At 33.7% G+C, this 17,969-nt stretch overlaps 1 protein-coding gene across 2 annotated transcripts; it reads left to right on the top strand.

Annotated features, from left to right (window-relative positions):
- Positions 1 to 2,322: 2,322 nt before the first annotated feature.
- On the top strand, positions 2,323 to 13,306 carry LOC110612000 (SH2 domain-containing protein A). Of its 2 annotated transcripts, none has more exons than XR_002487413.2 (12): positions 2,323 to 2,739; positions 3,173 to 3,364; positions 3,548 to 3,751; positions 3,842 to 3,931; positions 4,881 to 4,958; positions 5,060 to 5,224; positions 6,124 to 6,444; positions 9,615 to 9,898; positions 10,427 to 10,589; positions 10,799 to 11,148; positions 12,825 to 12,892; positions 13,003 to 13,306. XR_002487413.2 is itself a non-coding variant. In XM_021752607.2 (12 exons), the coding sequence occupies exons 1-12, from the start codon at positions 2,587 to 2,589 to the stop codon at positions 13,028 to 13,030; spliced, it is 2,112 nt and encodes a 703-aa protein (XP_021608299.1). In that variant the 5' UTR covers positions 2,323 to 2,586; the 3' UTR covers positions 13,031 to 13,306. The 2 variants fall into 2 exon arrangements, 1 of the variants encoding a protein (XP_021608299.1); XM_021752607.2 differs by having other exon boundaries at positions 12,809 to 12,892.
- The last annotated feature ends 4,663 nt before the right edge of the window (positions 13,307 to 17,969 follow it).

Below are 17,969 nucleotides of genomic sequence, written 5' to 3'. Positions count from 1 at the left end.
AACCTTACCTCTTGATAGACAGATAGGACATTCTCTGCTACTCGCTTATTTTTTCCCTTCCCTTTGTCAGGTCCTACAGTGATGACATGTACACTTTCAGCTATTTCTAAGAGCGGAGAAGAAAATTTTTTTTTTTAGAGATAAAAAGGGAACAAGAGTTTAGCGTAACCTAAATGAACAAAGAAAATCCAATGGATTTTTTCAGTAACGGAATCAAATGATGTTACTGGGATTAGATTGATAACATGGCTGGAATAAGACTATGTTGTGATTGGCTAGAACCTGCAAAAGAGAAAACGTGACATCCAACGCTCCAGTCAGTATCGTGACGAGTAGAGAGAATGTAATGGATTGTTTAGAACTTTAGTGTTAGAAAATAGCGTATCTTTACCTTTGGATTCGTTCTTCTTCTATACTGTAAGAAGATGTAAATAAATATAGTGTTTCCTAGAAATCCAGCGATGATGTGACCTGTTGTTCAGTAATAGATATCGCCAGCTTATGGGTTGATGATCCTGCGATCGTAAGCGAAGCGGGAAAGTATCTAGTAATGGTAATTCTGTGTCAAGACTCGCCCTCCAAAGGAAGGCGAGTCTTGACAATAATCCAAGTATTAAAGTGTCCGATCTTTCTTTTCACAGCAGGACCACATCTCCCACTTATCAAATTTTTGTCACCTCATTCTTATTTTGTGGGATAACTTATAATCTATTTTAGATAAATGTTATAGAAATCACTTATTATTTCTAAACTAAATATAAATATTTATTTTATATATAATGCTTATTTTTATCACATTAATTTTTTTTTTAAAAAAACTATTATTTATATTCTAAACATTATTTGAAACCTAAAATTCACAATTTTTTACCATTAAAAATATAAATTAAGATGGATTTAAAAAAAAAGCATAATAAATTTCTTAATATCAAATCATAAATACGTTAAATACAATATTAATTATTAAATTAAATTAATTTTTTAAAAAGGAAGGCTATTATTAACTAACAAGTATGAATAAATTTAAAGTTAAAGTTAAAATAAATAAAAAACTAAAGGATAAAGAAAAAAAAATTTAACCACTAATTAACTAATTTTTTGATATGCATAGTCTTGTGTGAATTCTTGTAAAATCTTTTTAATTTTAATAAGATTTACTTTTAATTTAAAATTAATTCTTATATAAAAAAATTTTATTATTAATTTTTTAAAAAATAAAATAAAAAATTCAATTAATTCAAATTTTCTCAAAATTAATAATCCCAAATAACCAATAAATAATTTCAAAATAAAATAGACCAGTAAACTTTCAGAAAATTTAGGAAGATGATAATAATTCTTCTTTTACTTTATTATGCAGGACATCCAATACTTTCTCCTAAGTGCACTGAGTTAGAGACATCCTTATATTGTTAAATTTTATTAGAAGTTAAGATTCATATAAAAAAAATTTAAAATATGATTTTGTATTTATAAATTAATAATTTAGAGAAAATTAATTTTTTTCTACGAGTTATATCAAAATTAATATATATATATATATGTCTATTTATTTTTATAACTCAACAATTTAGTCTTATATTTTGACTCTATTAAATTAAAGATTTATATATCTAATTTTTCTGTTAATTGTTTGAAAAATTATTAAAATACTCTTAAAATTAATACTTAATACTTAGCTTGAATTTTTTTAAAAATAAATGTTTTAATTCCTATTTTTAATTTTAAAAAATTGAAAAAATATATTATTTTTGAATACATGAGAGTAAGATTTTTGCTTATGGTTCTCTGATTGAAGTTCTGTCTGCTGCCTCTTTTCCTTACCATGAGAGTTAAGATTGTGGTTTTTTTCCTAATTATGTCATTCTTCATTGGCTTCTTTCTTCCCAGTCTAGGGCTTTTTGGTTTTAACGGGCTTTTGCGTTGTTTTTTTTAGTTAAATAAATATTATAAAAATATTTAAAATATATTTAATAAAATTAAAAAATCAATTAATAAATTTTTCTTTACTATAAAAATGAATAAAATATTTAATGAATAAAATTAATAAAATAATTAATTAATAGAATTTTTAAAATTTCAAAATATTTTAAAATATTTTTAAAATTAAAAAAATTAATTAATAAAATTTTCCTAAGTATTAAATAATAAATTTTTTAAAATAAAATTAAAGTTTAAAAAATATATATTGATGCAATGAGCATACTCTAATTTCCAGATGGCTGATATGGACCCTAATGATTGGGTTTGTAATTTTCATCACCTGTCCTGCAAAGCACCTGATTTGTGCCTTATTTTGTCTTTCTCTTTTCATTAGTGTAACACTTGAAACTGAAGAACATACGACCGACCAAACCGTTAATTTACAACGGCCGTCGCGTCAGTCGCTAAATAAAACTGTGTCCGGACTCCGGAGTCTGCTTTCAGAAAGAGTAAACTGGAGAAGAGGGAAAGAATAGAGAAACTAGGGAGAGATTATAAAGAAAATTTGTTTCTTCACTAATGGGTTTGTCTTTTTAAGGAGAGATATATATATATATTTGGGGTTTTGAAATTTTCTTCTGTGATCAAGAATCCCAAAGAGGAATGATGGGTACTAATGTGATAAACACTAAAGATTACACTTTGCTTGAGGATTTTAGAATGGAGATTGAATTAAACGCATGGAATTTCTCTTTCTCTTTCTGGGTTTACCTCATTGATTCCACAACTGCATTTCCTGCGACAATCATTAATCAGGTTGAAAAACTGCCCTGCCCTCTTGTTCTTCTTTCGTTAACTACGTATATACTTGTTGTTCTGTGTTTGGGAATTGAACTGAATTTAGAATTTGGAGCGTTATCCCTATGTGAATTTTTTGTGCTTTTGATGGTTCATCAATGCGATTTTTATGCTTTTAAGTCAAGAATATGTCAACCTTTAGTGTTCACTAGGTCTTCCAAAGGATTTTGATATTGTTCTGGCAGGTAGCATCTCTCTATAAGTCTATTGGCATGTTTAGTGGGCATTTTGTATGTGTGTTCAATTAATTTTTTGCTTAGTCATTCTTCTCTATTCAATACTATTCACCAGTTATACTTATTTCATATTGCAGTATGCATTTTTTCTCTTCCCTTGCTCTATTTTCTTTCCTCAAGATGAATGGCTGCCTTCAACTGTCTTTGGTTTGCAGGTTTATTCAAATACCACCAGCAGTTCTCCTTTTATTGCTCTAAATGAAAATAAGTTAATGACGCTTTCACCAATGTCCCTCCTACAAAAGGAAGCTCCTGATCCTAGTAATTCTACTTTGTTGACAGAAGCTTCACATGCATCGATAGAGAATGAGTTTCCTCTGGAAAATTGGGTTCATGTTGGATGTGGGGTAAGATTTTGAATTATGTAACTCTTGCAATTAGTCTTTTAGGAAATTCACTGGCATAGAAGTTGTTTCCCTGTGCCTCCATTACTCGATTTGTCATTGTTTTAATTTTGCTAGTGTGTCTTTCTTGCTCTTTAAGATTATGAAATGCTGATGATTTCTTTTTTTTTTTTTTTTGTTACTCAGGTTTTCACTGATGTATTTCGACTGCACATTAATGGGGAGATTGTGGGAGAATGGTCTCTCTCGTCATTCAACAAAGACTCCATGTCAAATGGGTTTGGGAAGATAACCTTAGTTGGTGCTAGTGGAGATGATGGTTTGCAGGGTTATGTATATGATGCAGAAGTCTTGACTTTAAGTTCGTCTATTAAGGATCACTATTCTAAGGTCCGTAGAAATTTTACTTATTGAATTTCTATATGTGTTTATTTGAGAGTAAAGTTACCTAGATGTATAATTGTATACATCCAATGCCAGGACCCGCCTTTACAACTATGCATTGATGACTCATCTACATCTGATATCGAAGAAGGAATTGATGGGATTTGGAGTATCGTTGGTGGCAAGGTCAGACATTCAAGAGTTCTACAGTTTTGCTATTAAAAGACTTCTGTTGCAACTGTTGATTTTCTACACTTTGTAACTTTTATACTTTTGGATTATGTTCCTTTAATCTGATAGGGATGGACCTAATGTTGAATTGGCTTATCTTTCAGTCTTTGCTTAACTTGAATAGAATTACAGCATAGCAACTGAGCATCTTTGGAATAGCTGCTGAAGGGAAAAGAACAGTTGAAAGTTAATAAATGGTGTTTGCATGATAATGTTAATTTGGCATTTTCTCTCTCATTAATAAATTGCTGTAGTAACTGCTAGAAGAGTAAATAAGTTTGCTCTTCAATCAGAAGTCAGATATACTCTAGCATTGCTATTTATGTGACTTGCTGCTTTATAATCACCAATCAGGCTTATTTTTCTTGCATTCTTAATCATTTTTCTATTCATTTTTCCATTTTCTTTTTGTGTATATTTGTTTAGAGAAAACAATGTAAGTGCTAATATAAGATTTCTCAAGAATAGAATCTGGTTAACATGTGAAATTTTTTGTTTTGGCTTGATTGATTTATCATCCTAGGAGAGGTCTGTGCGGTTTTTCCTATAACATAGATCATACATGGCAATGTGAGTACGCTTGTCATCTGATTTCACTGCTAACTGTGTTGTTATGCTATTTGACTTGACCTTGAGTTGCAGTTGTGCATAACAGAAATGTGGTTGTCATGGGCTATTACATAATTGTCACAGCTTATTGCTAGTTTTCCAATGAAAAATAGAATCTGGAAACATAAGACAGAAACCTGTTTGTGAAAGTAAACACGCCATTAGGTTTTCTTTTGTTCCTCCCGACGCCCTTATCCTCAAATATTTGTGCTTCAGTTTTAAAATGTCTTCTTACATAATTGTAGATGAATTGCATTTCTTACTATAGGTCTCATAGACATTTGTTGTTTTTCAGGCTTCTTGCCGCAGGATTTTTTCTGTAGATGTTGTCTTATCAAATGCAGTTAGCCAGGCTATGGACAAGGAAGTGGAGGTATGGTCCCTGGATTTTCCATGGAAAATGCTCATGTTTTTACTTATCAGCTTTGGCAGCTTTTCTACAGCTACACTCACACATTGCTGTGGCTTTAATAGGTTGTTGCTTCACTTTTATACGCTGACAGTGGCTTTCCAGTTGAGAAGACTTCTGATGATGAAGCTCCCCTTTTGATAAGCTATGATGGGATTGAATTTGCTGCTTCTGATAGACCAAGTAAACTATTGCATGGCCGCGCCTCCTTTAAGCTCAAAATATCTCAGGTGGTGATACACTTGAAAAGTGGCTTCTGGTTACTTACATAGATAGTGTTAGAACTTAGGAGTTAAACATATGTTAAGTTATTTCATATTGGCTTATTCCCCAAACCCAACCTCACCCTTCATCCCTCCTTATTTTTTGTTTTCCAGAAAGGATGTTCTTAGTTAATAATGGGAACCCCAAATTTTATTTTCTAAATCTAACTTAGAAATGTTAACGATATCCTATCAAGATGATGGTATAAATGCAAGCTAAATTGTGGTTGGCAGGTGGTTCTTTTCCTTGCAGCATTTCCCAGATTTGATACATAATGTGCATACAGTTGGTTATGCTATGCCCTAGACCACCTACACATATGTTCACATGATGGCCTATTTGTGAAAACTTTTTTTTGTTATTTTTGATAAGCAACCTATTGAGGCATGGTTGGTGACTGATATGCTTATTACCATAATGCTTGAATAATAATATAGTTGGTTCCTGGTTTTGGATTTACTCATTTCTTTTTTTTTTCTTATTTTTTTTTTGTCTTGGAGAGACATATTTGCTGAAAATTTTGCTATTTTCTTGTGTAGGCTGTTAGTATTTTTGTTGTGTTTTTATGTTATTCTTTTAAAGACCATTTGACCCAAAAGAATATCAGTCTAGGTTAATTTTTGGCTTCATGTTTGTGTCTTGAAGGCTAGAAATTTAGATGCCAAAATGGGGGACCCTTCTGTTTCTTGTGTGCCCATGAATGCCTGCCTGTGCAAGAGAAAGATTGTACTTAGGAATGATTCGAATGACATTTGATTTTACTTATTATATGAAGATAAAAATTTTGTGTCTATTGAGGCTTTTGACATTGTATTGCCAATACTTCTAACATTTGCCAGTGGATTCTTTTCATTCTCATTTTCAGCTCTCATCCAAGTGCGATAATAGGCTCTTCCGCATTAAATTTGAAATGCCTGAATTTGGGGGCTTTCAATTCCTTCAGGCATTTTCTCATCCAATTCGCTGCATCTCTAGGAGCCGTAACCCTCGAACACCCTTCCATACATGGAAAAGACCAACTTCTGCCAGTTGTTCTCTCAATGGATCAAGCGAACTTAAGCACAATTCTGTCCATGCAGTAAAACCTAATACATCATCAAAGCGGGTCAAAATGGGTCAGGAAAATAAAACTACAGTGGAACAACCAGATGAGGAATGCAATTCGCATGCTTGGACTGCTAATCAGGTGTCTTTTGAGTTTAGTTTCTTACATTTATTATTTTTCAACATGATTCTCATCTTTGTGATTGTAGAAATCTCAAAACAAAACAATTAGTAAGCCCAAATATCGGTGAGGTTGGTATCTTTTTATAATGCATAGCGAAGGTCATTACCTTGCCAAGGTACCTTACACTACATAAGCACCACAACTTGCTAGGCATACTCATGCATTGCAATGGACATTTTCTTTTTTATTTATTTTTCCTGCCATTATAATTTTAGTGTGAAACTTTAGCACTGCAACTTGGTGGGCATACTCATGTTACCTTCATGGACCTCTTTTATCTTTTGTTTTTCCTGGTATTGTAATTTCAATGTGAAGAATAATTTTATGTGTATTATTTCAAGAATAAATGGTACAAAGATATACTAGTTATCATAGTTTTAAATCGCGGTTGCAGGTAATGGAAACAGGCCTGTAATGGTAACGGCCTAGCGTTATGCAAATTTTTCAAATCAATTTGCAAAGTTCATAAAATGAAATGATATTGATTAGATTTAATTCAGAACAATGTATATAAATGCATAATAAATATAAATACATCAAATATAGAGTATTTAACTTAAATTAAGCATCATATAGATTAAAATAAGAAAAACCAACACAATATTTATAGATCGAATTAACTAATAGTTTAAAGTACAATTTTAATTCAAAACTAACACTTTATATTCACAAAAAAAATTTTTAAAAAAGGGAAAAAACAATAATTAAAAACTAAAATACATAAAATTTAACTAATATTTTAGAAGAAATTAGCTTGGAAATGCAATGGTTTATGATTGATTTAAGTTTGTGTGAGAAATATGTTGGGAATATTGGAATTTGAAAGAGAAAACTTGAAAAATATTACCTTTGAAGCTGATGGAAAGTGTGGAAACTATTAAAAATGAGAATAGGGGCAGAAGAGGAATGATATAAAAGAATTTCAATTATTGGTAATGGCCGTTGTGTAATGGGGTAATAGATAACGGCCCCTTCAAAACCCATTACATATGTAATGGCCGTTTTTCAAAACCATGCTAGTTATCTCTTACCAATTATAAAATCCCTAAATCTAACTAACTATACATGATTTCATAATGAGAAATATACACTAATTGACTTTCCTTGAAACTCTCCCTCTAGTTGTAGCATGTATGTTAACTATGCCCAACATGTTACGTATATAGTAAGAAGCTTTTGTGAAGATGTCTGTGTGAAGAATAATTTTCTTTGTATTATTTGAAGGATAAATGTACAAATATAAACAAGTTATCCTGCACTAATCAGGAATAGGAAATCTCTAAATCTATGCTAACTACACAGTAGTTGACTTTTCTTAACACATTGTAAACATATTACTTTTGCTATTCTAATATAGATAAATACCCTTGTAGTACATACTTCAGTACTGTGATCTAAGCTTTGCTAATTAGACAATACCTGCATGCATGACAAATGTTGCTCATTGGCAATAGTGTTAGTATGGTGTGTAGTTGTATTTGAGAATCTTTAGAATACAACAACTTTGAAAATATTTTTAAGTACGTTTCATTTTTAGGAAATTCAATTATTCCTTCTCCAAATATAGACAATGCAAAATGTTTGTTGCATGAATTTTATAAATTATAACTTTGAGTGAGATACATTTTCAAATTCATTTTTGGGAGATGAATGGTGTTTTTCGTTTTGTTGACTGAATGGATCCTTTTCCTTGGGTCTTGTGCAAGTATTCAGATCTCATATTAAAAACTTTGGAAATCCTGTCAAAATGATAAACTTTGTGAGATATGAGGTTATCACTTATTTAAGTTGCATTAACTAACGTATGTAATAGAGTTATTGCTGCACTTTGAGCCTGGAAATGTTGTGGTGAAATGATATCATCTTGGCGTTGTTGCGGTGCAAGAGAATTAAGTGGGTTATTATAATGTAGCAATAAGACATAAGAATTTAAGTCTCTTTGGTGCAATTAATTGTGTGCAATGGGGGTTGCTTATAAGTACTTGTGTAACCTGCACCAGATCAGCATTTAAGTGCAAAATCTCTCTGATACAAGTAATCATGTCTTATCTTACTATTTTTTGCTTGTCCTAGAAAAAATTATGCGACAGGGAGACCTAGGGACTAGCAGTAAGGCTTTTGAAGTCTATGATTGTTATTTGGCCCAAAATACTCAATTAACTTTTCCTCCCTTTATTCCTATTATTAAATGATTATTGATATTACATTAATCACAAATGAAACAGAATTATGATCAGTTAAGACATTCGGCATTATTCCATGACTTTTCTTCCTCAAGGGCATATGTGACTCTTTTTAAGTATATGAATCCGCCTTTATGTTTTCATCAATGACCATCTCTTTTCAAGTATGCAAATAGATGCTTTATGCCTTGCGCAAAGTATCCCTTTCATCAGGGCATGTGCATTTATAAGATAAAAACAGTTAACCAAGCGTCTTTGTTATTTGATTTGAACATTATATATTAGATGCATGTGCTCATCGCAGAAGTTGTATGCTCCTGTAAAGCTGCCACAAATTTCATAATGTCTCCCCACTTTTTATATAAACTCCTTATCAAAGGCTTAACTATTGATAAGTATTTATAGCATGTAGTGAGCTATCACATGTGTGCTTCACTGCCTCCTTATGAAAGCAAAATAGCTGTGTATTGAGATGAAGTTTGTGCAAGAAGATATATTTTGTAATCTTCTCAAATACTCTTTGAATCATGCCATCTGGTTTTACTATTTATTTAAGAACATCTAATGGTTCCACTTGTATGGTTCTCACTTTCTGTTATACATAAATGCATATTATGAGAACTTATTTCTTTCCTTCACACTAGATGCTGGCTGCTTTGGGATTTTTGTTTGATATCTAATTTTATATTAGGGCTTGCAATTGCTATCTATATGGCTGATACTGCTTAAAACAACATGTTGCCTCCATTAGGTCATAGAGGGAACTGGACTTTTACATCTTCCAGGACAATGAAAAGTTGAAAATAATTAACTTCTGTTTGGAATCTTCAACCCTAAATCATCCATTTTACTTTTGCTGGTTGCCATAGATTTTTCTTTCCCTACTTTGATTACAGTTGTTGTTGCTTTCATGTGAACCTTACAGCAACATGGCTTTCAATATAGGTTGAGAATGAACTAAGGTCGAAATTGGAGGGGAGTTCAGATAACCTGGAAGAAGTAGGCAACTCAACATCTGATTCAGAGAGTACTGAGGAAAGAGATTCAGATGTCAAGGTTGTGTCAAGCAGCGGCCATTCAATTTCGGACTTGGCTATCTTTAAGTACTGCTTGGGAGGCTTGACTGATAGAGCTCTTTTACTGAAGGAGGTTGCAACCTCTGCCTCTGAAGAAGATCTTTTGAGATTGGCACATGAGGTTTCTCTATACTCAGGGTGCTACCACCATAGGTAAAGCACAATTGCTTAACTTGTGTTGAATATTTAATGATTGTATATGCGTGTTGAAGGCCATTTACAATGATGATTCATTGTTGTGTTTATGATGAGAGTGCCTGTACTGGTACGATAGCTACATATTTTGGTGTCTGTCAGTTATTGCTGATTTGAGCATGCGTGTGCTTTCTTTTATTCTGTTGTTTGCGAAATACAATTTCAAGATTATGCAGGTTTTTACCATATTATCATACATTCACTATAATGCAAGCAAGAATGGTAGTGTTGGCTGTTTGATATGCTGCCATAATCTTCTTAGTTAGAGTTATGCTAAATTAACAGAGGGAAGTTAATGCTATTCTTAGTGTTCTTTCTTCCTTGTCTCTGCTTTCTAACAGTTAGAAAAGAAACCAACATTCTACTTTTCCATTCGAAGCTCAGGGCTTGTAATTGGACCACCAGGTGGTCAAAATCCCCGTGCCTGTCAATGTGCCTTTGTCATGATTTATGTGAATAAATATAGATTTTCTTTTTTTCTTCCAGGCATCAAATAATGATTGCAAAGAGATTGATAATGGAAGGAACCAAAGTCTGGAATTCAATTGCACAAAACAACCATGCTGTTCATTGGGAAACTGTGGTTTTTGAGATCGAAGAGCAATTCATGAAGATTGCTTGCTGCAGTAGCAGATCCCTCATGGAACAGGTTTCTTTCATTATCTTCTTCAACCATTCATGTGAACACACTCAAACTTGTTGCTTCTTTCTGCTTTTTTCTGATAGTTTCAATGGATGGTCTTCAAGGATAGCTTTGATGTGTGAAGCATATCATTAATCATCTTTAATTGAGAATATTGAAATAACTTTGGAAGGCTTGGCGCCTTGGCCTATTTTCTGTGTCAATAATTGTTTCAGGACTTCGAGCTTTTGAGAAGAATTGCTGGATGTCATGAGTATATTGCTCAAGAAAACTTTGAAAAGATGTGGTGTTGGTTATACCCTGTTGCTTTTACGCTGTCAAGAGAATGGATAAATACAATGTGGAATTCCAAATCTCCTAAGTGGATAGAAGGATTTATTACAAAGGAAGAAGCAGAATTATCACTTCAAGGCCCTAGAGGCCTTCAAGAGCCTGGAACTTTTATACTGCGGTTTCCAACTTCAAGGAGCTGGCCCCACCCTGATGCAGGTAGCTTAATTGTGACTTATGTTGGCAGTGATTACACTGTTCATCACAGGCTGCTTCGCCTTGATCATATCTACAGGTGCGTGCTTCCTTTCTTTTCCTCTCTTTTTTGTTCTTTTAGGTGTAAAATTATTCAATGGTGGTTGGGTGCAAACAATCTGCTTCTGATTATATAAAAGCAACATGAAAATCCATGTGATGGTAATTTTCTAAGGGCTGTGGAAATGAAGTAAAGAAAAATAAGATAAAAGGATAATATGCTCTATCGTGATCTCATTTTTTAACTTCTGGGTGGTTCTTAACTGTAAAACGTGGATCCTGATTGCCTTTTGACAAGAGTTTTGGTTTGCTGAATGAAGATTTTTAATAAATGCAGCAAAACATGTTTCTTAATTTGTTCTAAAGGTCTAGCAAGAACTTGTGTGGGAACCTTGAGCAGGGCAACCAATGATTCACAAATACATACACATCTTCTAATGTATGTATGCATATAGACTTCATTGCTTGTCGCCTTCCTTTTAAAGCTAAGCGCTATTGACAATCCATTTGGGTTTGTTCTTTTAGTGGATCTCCATTTTTCTGGAGGAAAAATTCTCTACTTTTGGTTCTCATATCCTTATTCCAAATCCCAAAAGCCAAACCAAGAATCCAACTATTATTTTTATTAAACCTAACTAAATAATTCTATAGAATTTGAAAAACCGTGGCTGGTATGTGATTTCATACTGATGTCAATGCTCTACAGTTACCAGAATTAAGCATCTCCAATTCGAGAAAAGAAAGAAGGGAGAAGAATTCTCGGCGACAAATTTGAACCAATTCCACTCCTAACAAAATTGACAAATCACATGCCAATAAAATAATTTGGCTTTTTTGAAGGCACTTTTCTTTCTAATAGCTAGTCAATTTCATAAAACAGCTGCTTGAAAATAAAAGTTAAATTCAACTAAGCGTTTGAATGCAATAATAGAATGATTACTGAATTAGTAAAAATGTTTAGAGTTGAACATCTGAGAGTGAGAAATGAGTGTTGACAAGAAGGAAATACTCTACAAAAGAGTTAGACATGCAATGAATTGAAACATCCTTAATAGTGTAAATTTTGAATGACACAGTGATTTTGGCTAAAATGTTAAATTTATCCTGAACTATATAACGGGGCTAAATATACCAAATTTCATCTTTTAGTATAAATTTGCCTCTTAACTAGCATTAAAAGGCCAATAAAGTCATACTTATTATGTTTCAGAGTGTGAGCTAGGCTCTCCTCAGTTATTTGGCCTTTTAATAATAGTTTGTGGATAAATTTAGACCAAAAGATGAAATTTGACATTTTTGGCTCCCACGATATAATTTAATGGTAAGTTTAACCTTTTGCCCAATGGTTTTAGATGGAAAATGAACTACTAAACCTTCAGATGAAATGCAGATGGAAGATGATATCAGAGAAATGAATTGTAAAGGTGGTGCTGCATGATTAGATCTCATGTAGATTAACAATTTGAAAGGCTTTAGAACTCCAAAAATTGCATATAATGGAATTTTCATATTCATTTAGATATTTGCTAGCATTTTGAAATGCATGGTTCTGTTTGGTATTTGTGATTTGTAGGCCAAAAAAGTGTCTTTTGGATAAGCATTGTTTTAGATGCTGTTAGCATTTTTGAGATGGTAATATAACTTGCATGTCAGTTGCTTATTATATGCCAAGTCAATGGTTGCTTCTTCTGCTAACTTAGTTGTCAGGAAGGCCAGACCCAGACGAATATGAAACCGCTACAAGAAATGCTACTGGCGGAGCCTGAGCTCTCTCGATTGGGAAGGCAAGATATTTAATCCTGTTGTTTGAAGGCATAAATATAATGCTTGTAATTTCCTGATTCGAAGTCACTATTCTCTCCTTAATCATTAATTTCATACCTTGAAAATGCAGGACTATAAGAAGTAAACAGCCTTGCTAAGATGTGGCTGCATATCTTTGGGTTTCCCATGACAATCTCCTCCTTGCTTTCCTTTGCGTTTCCCTTGGTTTCCAGCCATTAGGTGCTTCTTTATCATGTATATGTGCAATTTCTTTATTGCATCAAATTATTTGGTACTCAGTAGGAACAATGTTAGGCTTACTTTGTTTTATGAAAGATAATTAGTCTATAGAATTTCTTTTTTTGGGTAATATTTTATGAGACAATAACTATGCAAATGACAAGCTTAAACTTAATGCATCTTATTTTTTTACATATATTTTAATAATTCTTGGCATTATTAACGATTAATGTATAAAATTAGTTGGTTTTATTGTTACCACTAGTTAAAATATAATAACACCTTATATTCCTTTTATTAAGATATATTTTTAATAATAATAATAAATAATAATATATGATTTTTTATTTTCTAATATTTAAAATAGGGTTAAAGTGTGAACATAAGCCGTAGATAATTAAATGAGATTACATAATTATAGGTAATTAATACTAATTGATTAATAGAGGATTCTTAGAAGTTTATAAAAATTGCCCAATTGTTTCTTGTCTTATTACATAGTATTAGAGTTTTGGGTTTAAAGAGTTTTTTTTTTTTTTTTTTAGTTTCTCGGTAAATAAAAACTGTTTAGTTGGGTCATTGGAATCCGGTGCTCGTTTGGTCTTACCTCCAGCTTTCTAAGGAGCGCAGACATGTTTTCGGCTATTTCCTGAAGTCCGGTGGTCATCTAGTCGGTTAGTGGATCTCACGCGCTGTTTGAAGATTTGGTTCGATTTGTCACGCGTCAATGAGTGGAGGAGTATGGCGCTTCTGGCGAGCCTCCAGTACCTGTTATGAGGTCACCTCGTGGTTTTTATCCAGTCTCTGACAGCGGATCTGTCATCGAACACTGCTATAGTTGGGTTTCTCTTTTGTTATGACTAAGCAGGTTCTAGATATCTCCTTTGTTTTGAAACATTGTGTGAAGTGAATTAGTGTTTTGTGCTAAGTTTTGGTTGAAATAGCTTCTGATAATAAGATCCATATTATTGAAATCATCCCAACGCTTGCCAAAATTATAAAAAAATTTGATTAAAACAGTTCTCGTGCATGATTTAGCAAGTTTAGTGAAGTTGTTCAAGGATTTAGGTTGAAAAAAAAAGTAAGTGTGACTACTCAGTTTTTTATAGAAATTCAAATACTGATATTATTCTCCTTATTGTGTATGTTGATAATATTGTCATTACAAGGAATGATAGTGTAAGGATATCTTCTCTAAAATCCTTTTTGCATGCAAGTTTTCATACTAAAGTCTTGGAGTCAACTTAAGTATTTCTTGACAGTCAAAGTCTTGAGGAGTAAAAAGAAAAATTTCCTGTTTCAAAAAAAGTATGTCTTTGACTTACTTGCAGAAATTGGAAAGTTAGTAACTAAACCCTATAGCACACCAATGATTCCTAATATATGTCTCACAAAAGGTGATAGTGACCCCTATGATGATCCAGAGAAGTATAGGAGGTTGGTTGAAAAGTTGATCTTATGGTGATGACTCGGCCAGATATTGCTTTTACAGTATGCGTAATAAGCCAGTTCATGTCTACACCTACAGTTAAACATTGGACCGCTCTAAAATAAGTTCTATATTATTTAAAAGAGATCACTGGACTTGGTATACTCTATAGTGACCATAGACATACTGCAGTTGAGTGTTTTTCAGATGCTGATTGGGCGGGATTTAGAAGTGATAGAAGGTCAACTACAAGCTACTATGTGTTTGTTGGAGGAAATCTAGTATCTTGAAAAAGTGAGAAACAAAATGTGGTATCTATATCCAGTGTTGAGTCAGAATACATGGCCATGCCTCAATCCACTTGTAAGATTCTATAGATAAATCATCTGCTGGAAGAAGTTGGTTTGGATATTGAGTCATCTGCAAAACTCTAGTGTGATAATCAGACTGCTCTTCATATTGCTTCCAATTCAGTATACCACGAATGGACTAAACATATTGAAGTTCATTGCCATTTCATCTGTGAGAAGATTCAGGAAAAATGAATTTCTACTTGTTATGTGAAGACATGAGAGCAACTGGGTGATCTATTCACCAAAACTTTAAATGGGCCTCAAATAGAATATCTTTGTAACAAGTTGGGCATGATAAACATCTATACTCCAACTTGAGGGGAAGTATTAGAGTGTGAACATAATCTGTACATAACTAAATGAGATTACATAATCATAAGGTAATTGAATAGAATATCTTTGTAACAAGCTGGACATGATAAATATTTATACTCCAATTTGAGGGGGAGTGTGAATATAATTTGTACATAATTAAATGAGATTACATAATCATAGGGTAATTGATACTAACTAATTGATAGAGAATTTTTAGAAATTACCTTAACAAAATCTTGAAATTTGTATATAAACATAGTTATTTTAATAGAGAAAACATATAAAAATTGTCCAATTATTTCTTGTTTTATTATAATATTGCATCATCTATTTTTTATATGCATTTTATGAGTAACTGAAAAAATGTTTAATACCTCCTAGATAAGTTTTCATCCATTTTGTTTATAAATATCTAAGTAAAAAAATTGAACAATGAAAAATTATATATACCATTTTTAGTATTCAAGTAAATACTATTAATTATTTGGATAATTTTCTCTGTGGCGGAAAAGAAGCTGAAAATGATTGGTCACACTGCAAAAGAAAGAAAGTGAGGTGGTTGGTGTGTATGGGCGACCACTCCAATGCTCAAGTCAGTAATTTTATCAAAGAGGGCGAGTGTAAATGATTACTTAAATTTAAAAAGAGTATAAGAATGTGTACCTTGAATTCTGTGTACGCTTTGCTTTTATACTGTAAGAAAATGGAGTTGGTGAATCTCCTAGAAATTTGATTGATACCGGCTAGTGGATAAGAGATCCCGCGATTATAAGCATAATGGTGACATGTTGATACTATTTTTTAATGGTAACTTATATGTCATGAAAGGCTCGACTAGTTTATGAGAGGGCAAGTCTTCTGTCGTTCTGAGTTCTAACAATCATGATGCCCGGGTCTCCATTCTTATGGGTGAGACTCGCGTGACTGAGTGTCACAATTTATTGGGACTTTGCCATGTAGTTACGCCGTATGATAACATCTCATGACATACTTTGGGTGAATATTGTGTTATATCAAAAGTCCCCCATTAGTCTTTGACTATTTAGATTCGAATATTACAACTATCTTCGTGGTCTTGGACATGTGGCATGCACAAATTGGTCCTCCACACCCATGTCTCTTCGCCTATACTAGTCATAAATGCCGCTTTGCCTTGCTTATTGATTTGCATTTAAAACCATCTGTCGAAACAATAGTATAAAATCTTCCTTTCTCATGCGATTACTACTTTTGCTCTTTATTGCTCCTTTTTGCTCTAAAAAGACTCAACTACTCAGTCATCTCTGACTCTGTCGCTTTCTAAAAGTAACTCTTACTTCTACTCCTTTCCATATTTTAAGGATGAATAGGTCTTCTTCCTTTTCTTCTGGTGGAAGTTCATCCTCTAGCTCTTCCTTCGGCGGCCCCATCCGTGCTCCAACTCTCATCGTTCCGTTGAGAGCAGTCCATGATAATGATAGTCTCCTGGTGAATGACATCCCATTCCTACTGATTGAGAGGGACGTAGACTGCTTATATGACCAATACTAGATCTCTTGAGAGATCTTCCGAGTTTATGCTTTAAATCCAAACGTTCATGTAGATGACCAAATCCCCACTGAAGTTACCATCATGGTATATGAGAAACAGTTGAAAGCGGGTTTTCGGTTTCCAATTGACCCTTTTTTATTGAAGTCCTCAGATTCCATAAGCTGTCAGTCGCCTAACAGCACCCTAACAGTTGGAGGATTTTGGTGACTTTCTGCTTGATCTGCTTCAACAACAACATTGAGTCAAGCGTTGTACTCTTTTCCCAACTGTACCAGCTGGGTACCCAAAAGAACGAAGAGTTTTGGTTCTTTAATGGAAAAAAATACCAGACCCTCTTCGATCGGAAACCCTCATCCTTGAAGTGTTGGGAGAATAAGTTTTTCATCCTTGGCCACATAGTGTCTGGGGGATTTAGACAACTCCGGACTGACTGGAACATTTATGTGGAGCTTAGAAAAGATGGAGTCCTACTGCAGAGGCATGAGGAAGAGGCTTTGGACTTCCTCCAAAAGATGGCCTCGACCTAAAGAATGGACATTAACATGGCGGTGAGGAATGCCATGTTGTCCTGGCAAAGCCACTACCAAGCAGAATAGGCTCAGTTGGCTCCATCATTCGATCAATGGAACTCTCGAATGATCCTACCCTCTCCTGTAGACTAGAATATTTTACTTTTACCACTTTTACCTTCACATTATTTTACTTACTCACTTCTCTACTTTATGTAGATATGGCGGGCAAAGGGAAGAATAAGTTTGCTGAAGTGGTACGTGTTGTTCGCAAAGGCAAGACCACTGTTGGAACATCTGACCCACCTTTGAAACGGGCTCGGTGGGTGGAAGAGATAGTTGTGCTTCCTCCTTCACCTTCGCCTCCAACAATAGAGGAGTAAACCATCACACAACCTGAGTCTTCCTCTAGTGGCACTCCTTCAATACCGCCTAACCAGACTGAACCACAGCACGGGGAGGCTGGAACCGAAGCCCCATGGCTCCAGGGCATCCAACACTTAGCGCTAGCGCTGACTCGGGTGAACTCACTTCTCGAGGAGCCTCGGGTGTTAGTTCTCATAGCTAAGAATTCCTTGAGGCTTGGGGACCGCCATTGCCTGAACGCAGTTGAGATGGATGACCTATACAATAATGTTATCCATTCTGCAATGGAGAGTGCTCTGTGCGTGTACCTGGGTAAGAAGCAGAACAAGACTCTGAGGAGAGAATTTAGGGCACA

Source organism: Manihot esculenta, chromosome 3 (genome assembly GCF_001659605.2).
Source record: "Manihot esculenta cultivar AM560-2 chromosome 3, M.esculenta_v8, whole genome shotgun sequence".
In the NCBI taxonomy this organism is placed as follows: domain Eukaryota; kingdom Viridiplantae; phylum Streptophyta; class Magnoliopsida; order Malpighiales; family Euphorbiaceae; genus Manihot; species Manihot esculenta.
Note: the sequence above shows the minus strand (reverse complement) of the source record. Positions and strands in the feature narration are given on the sequence as shown.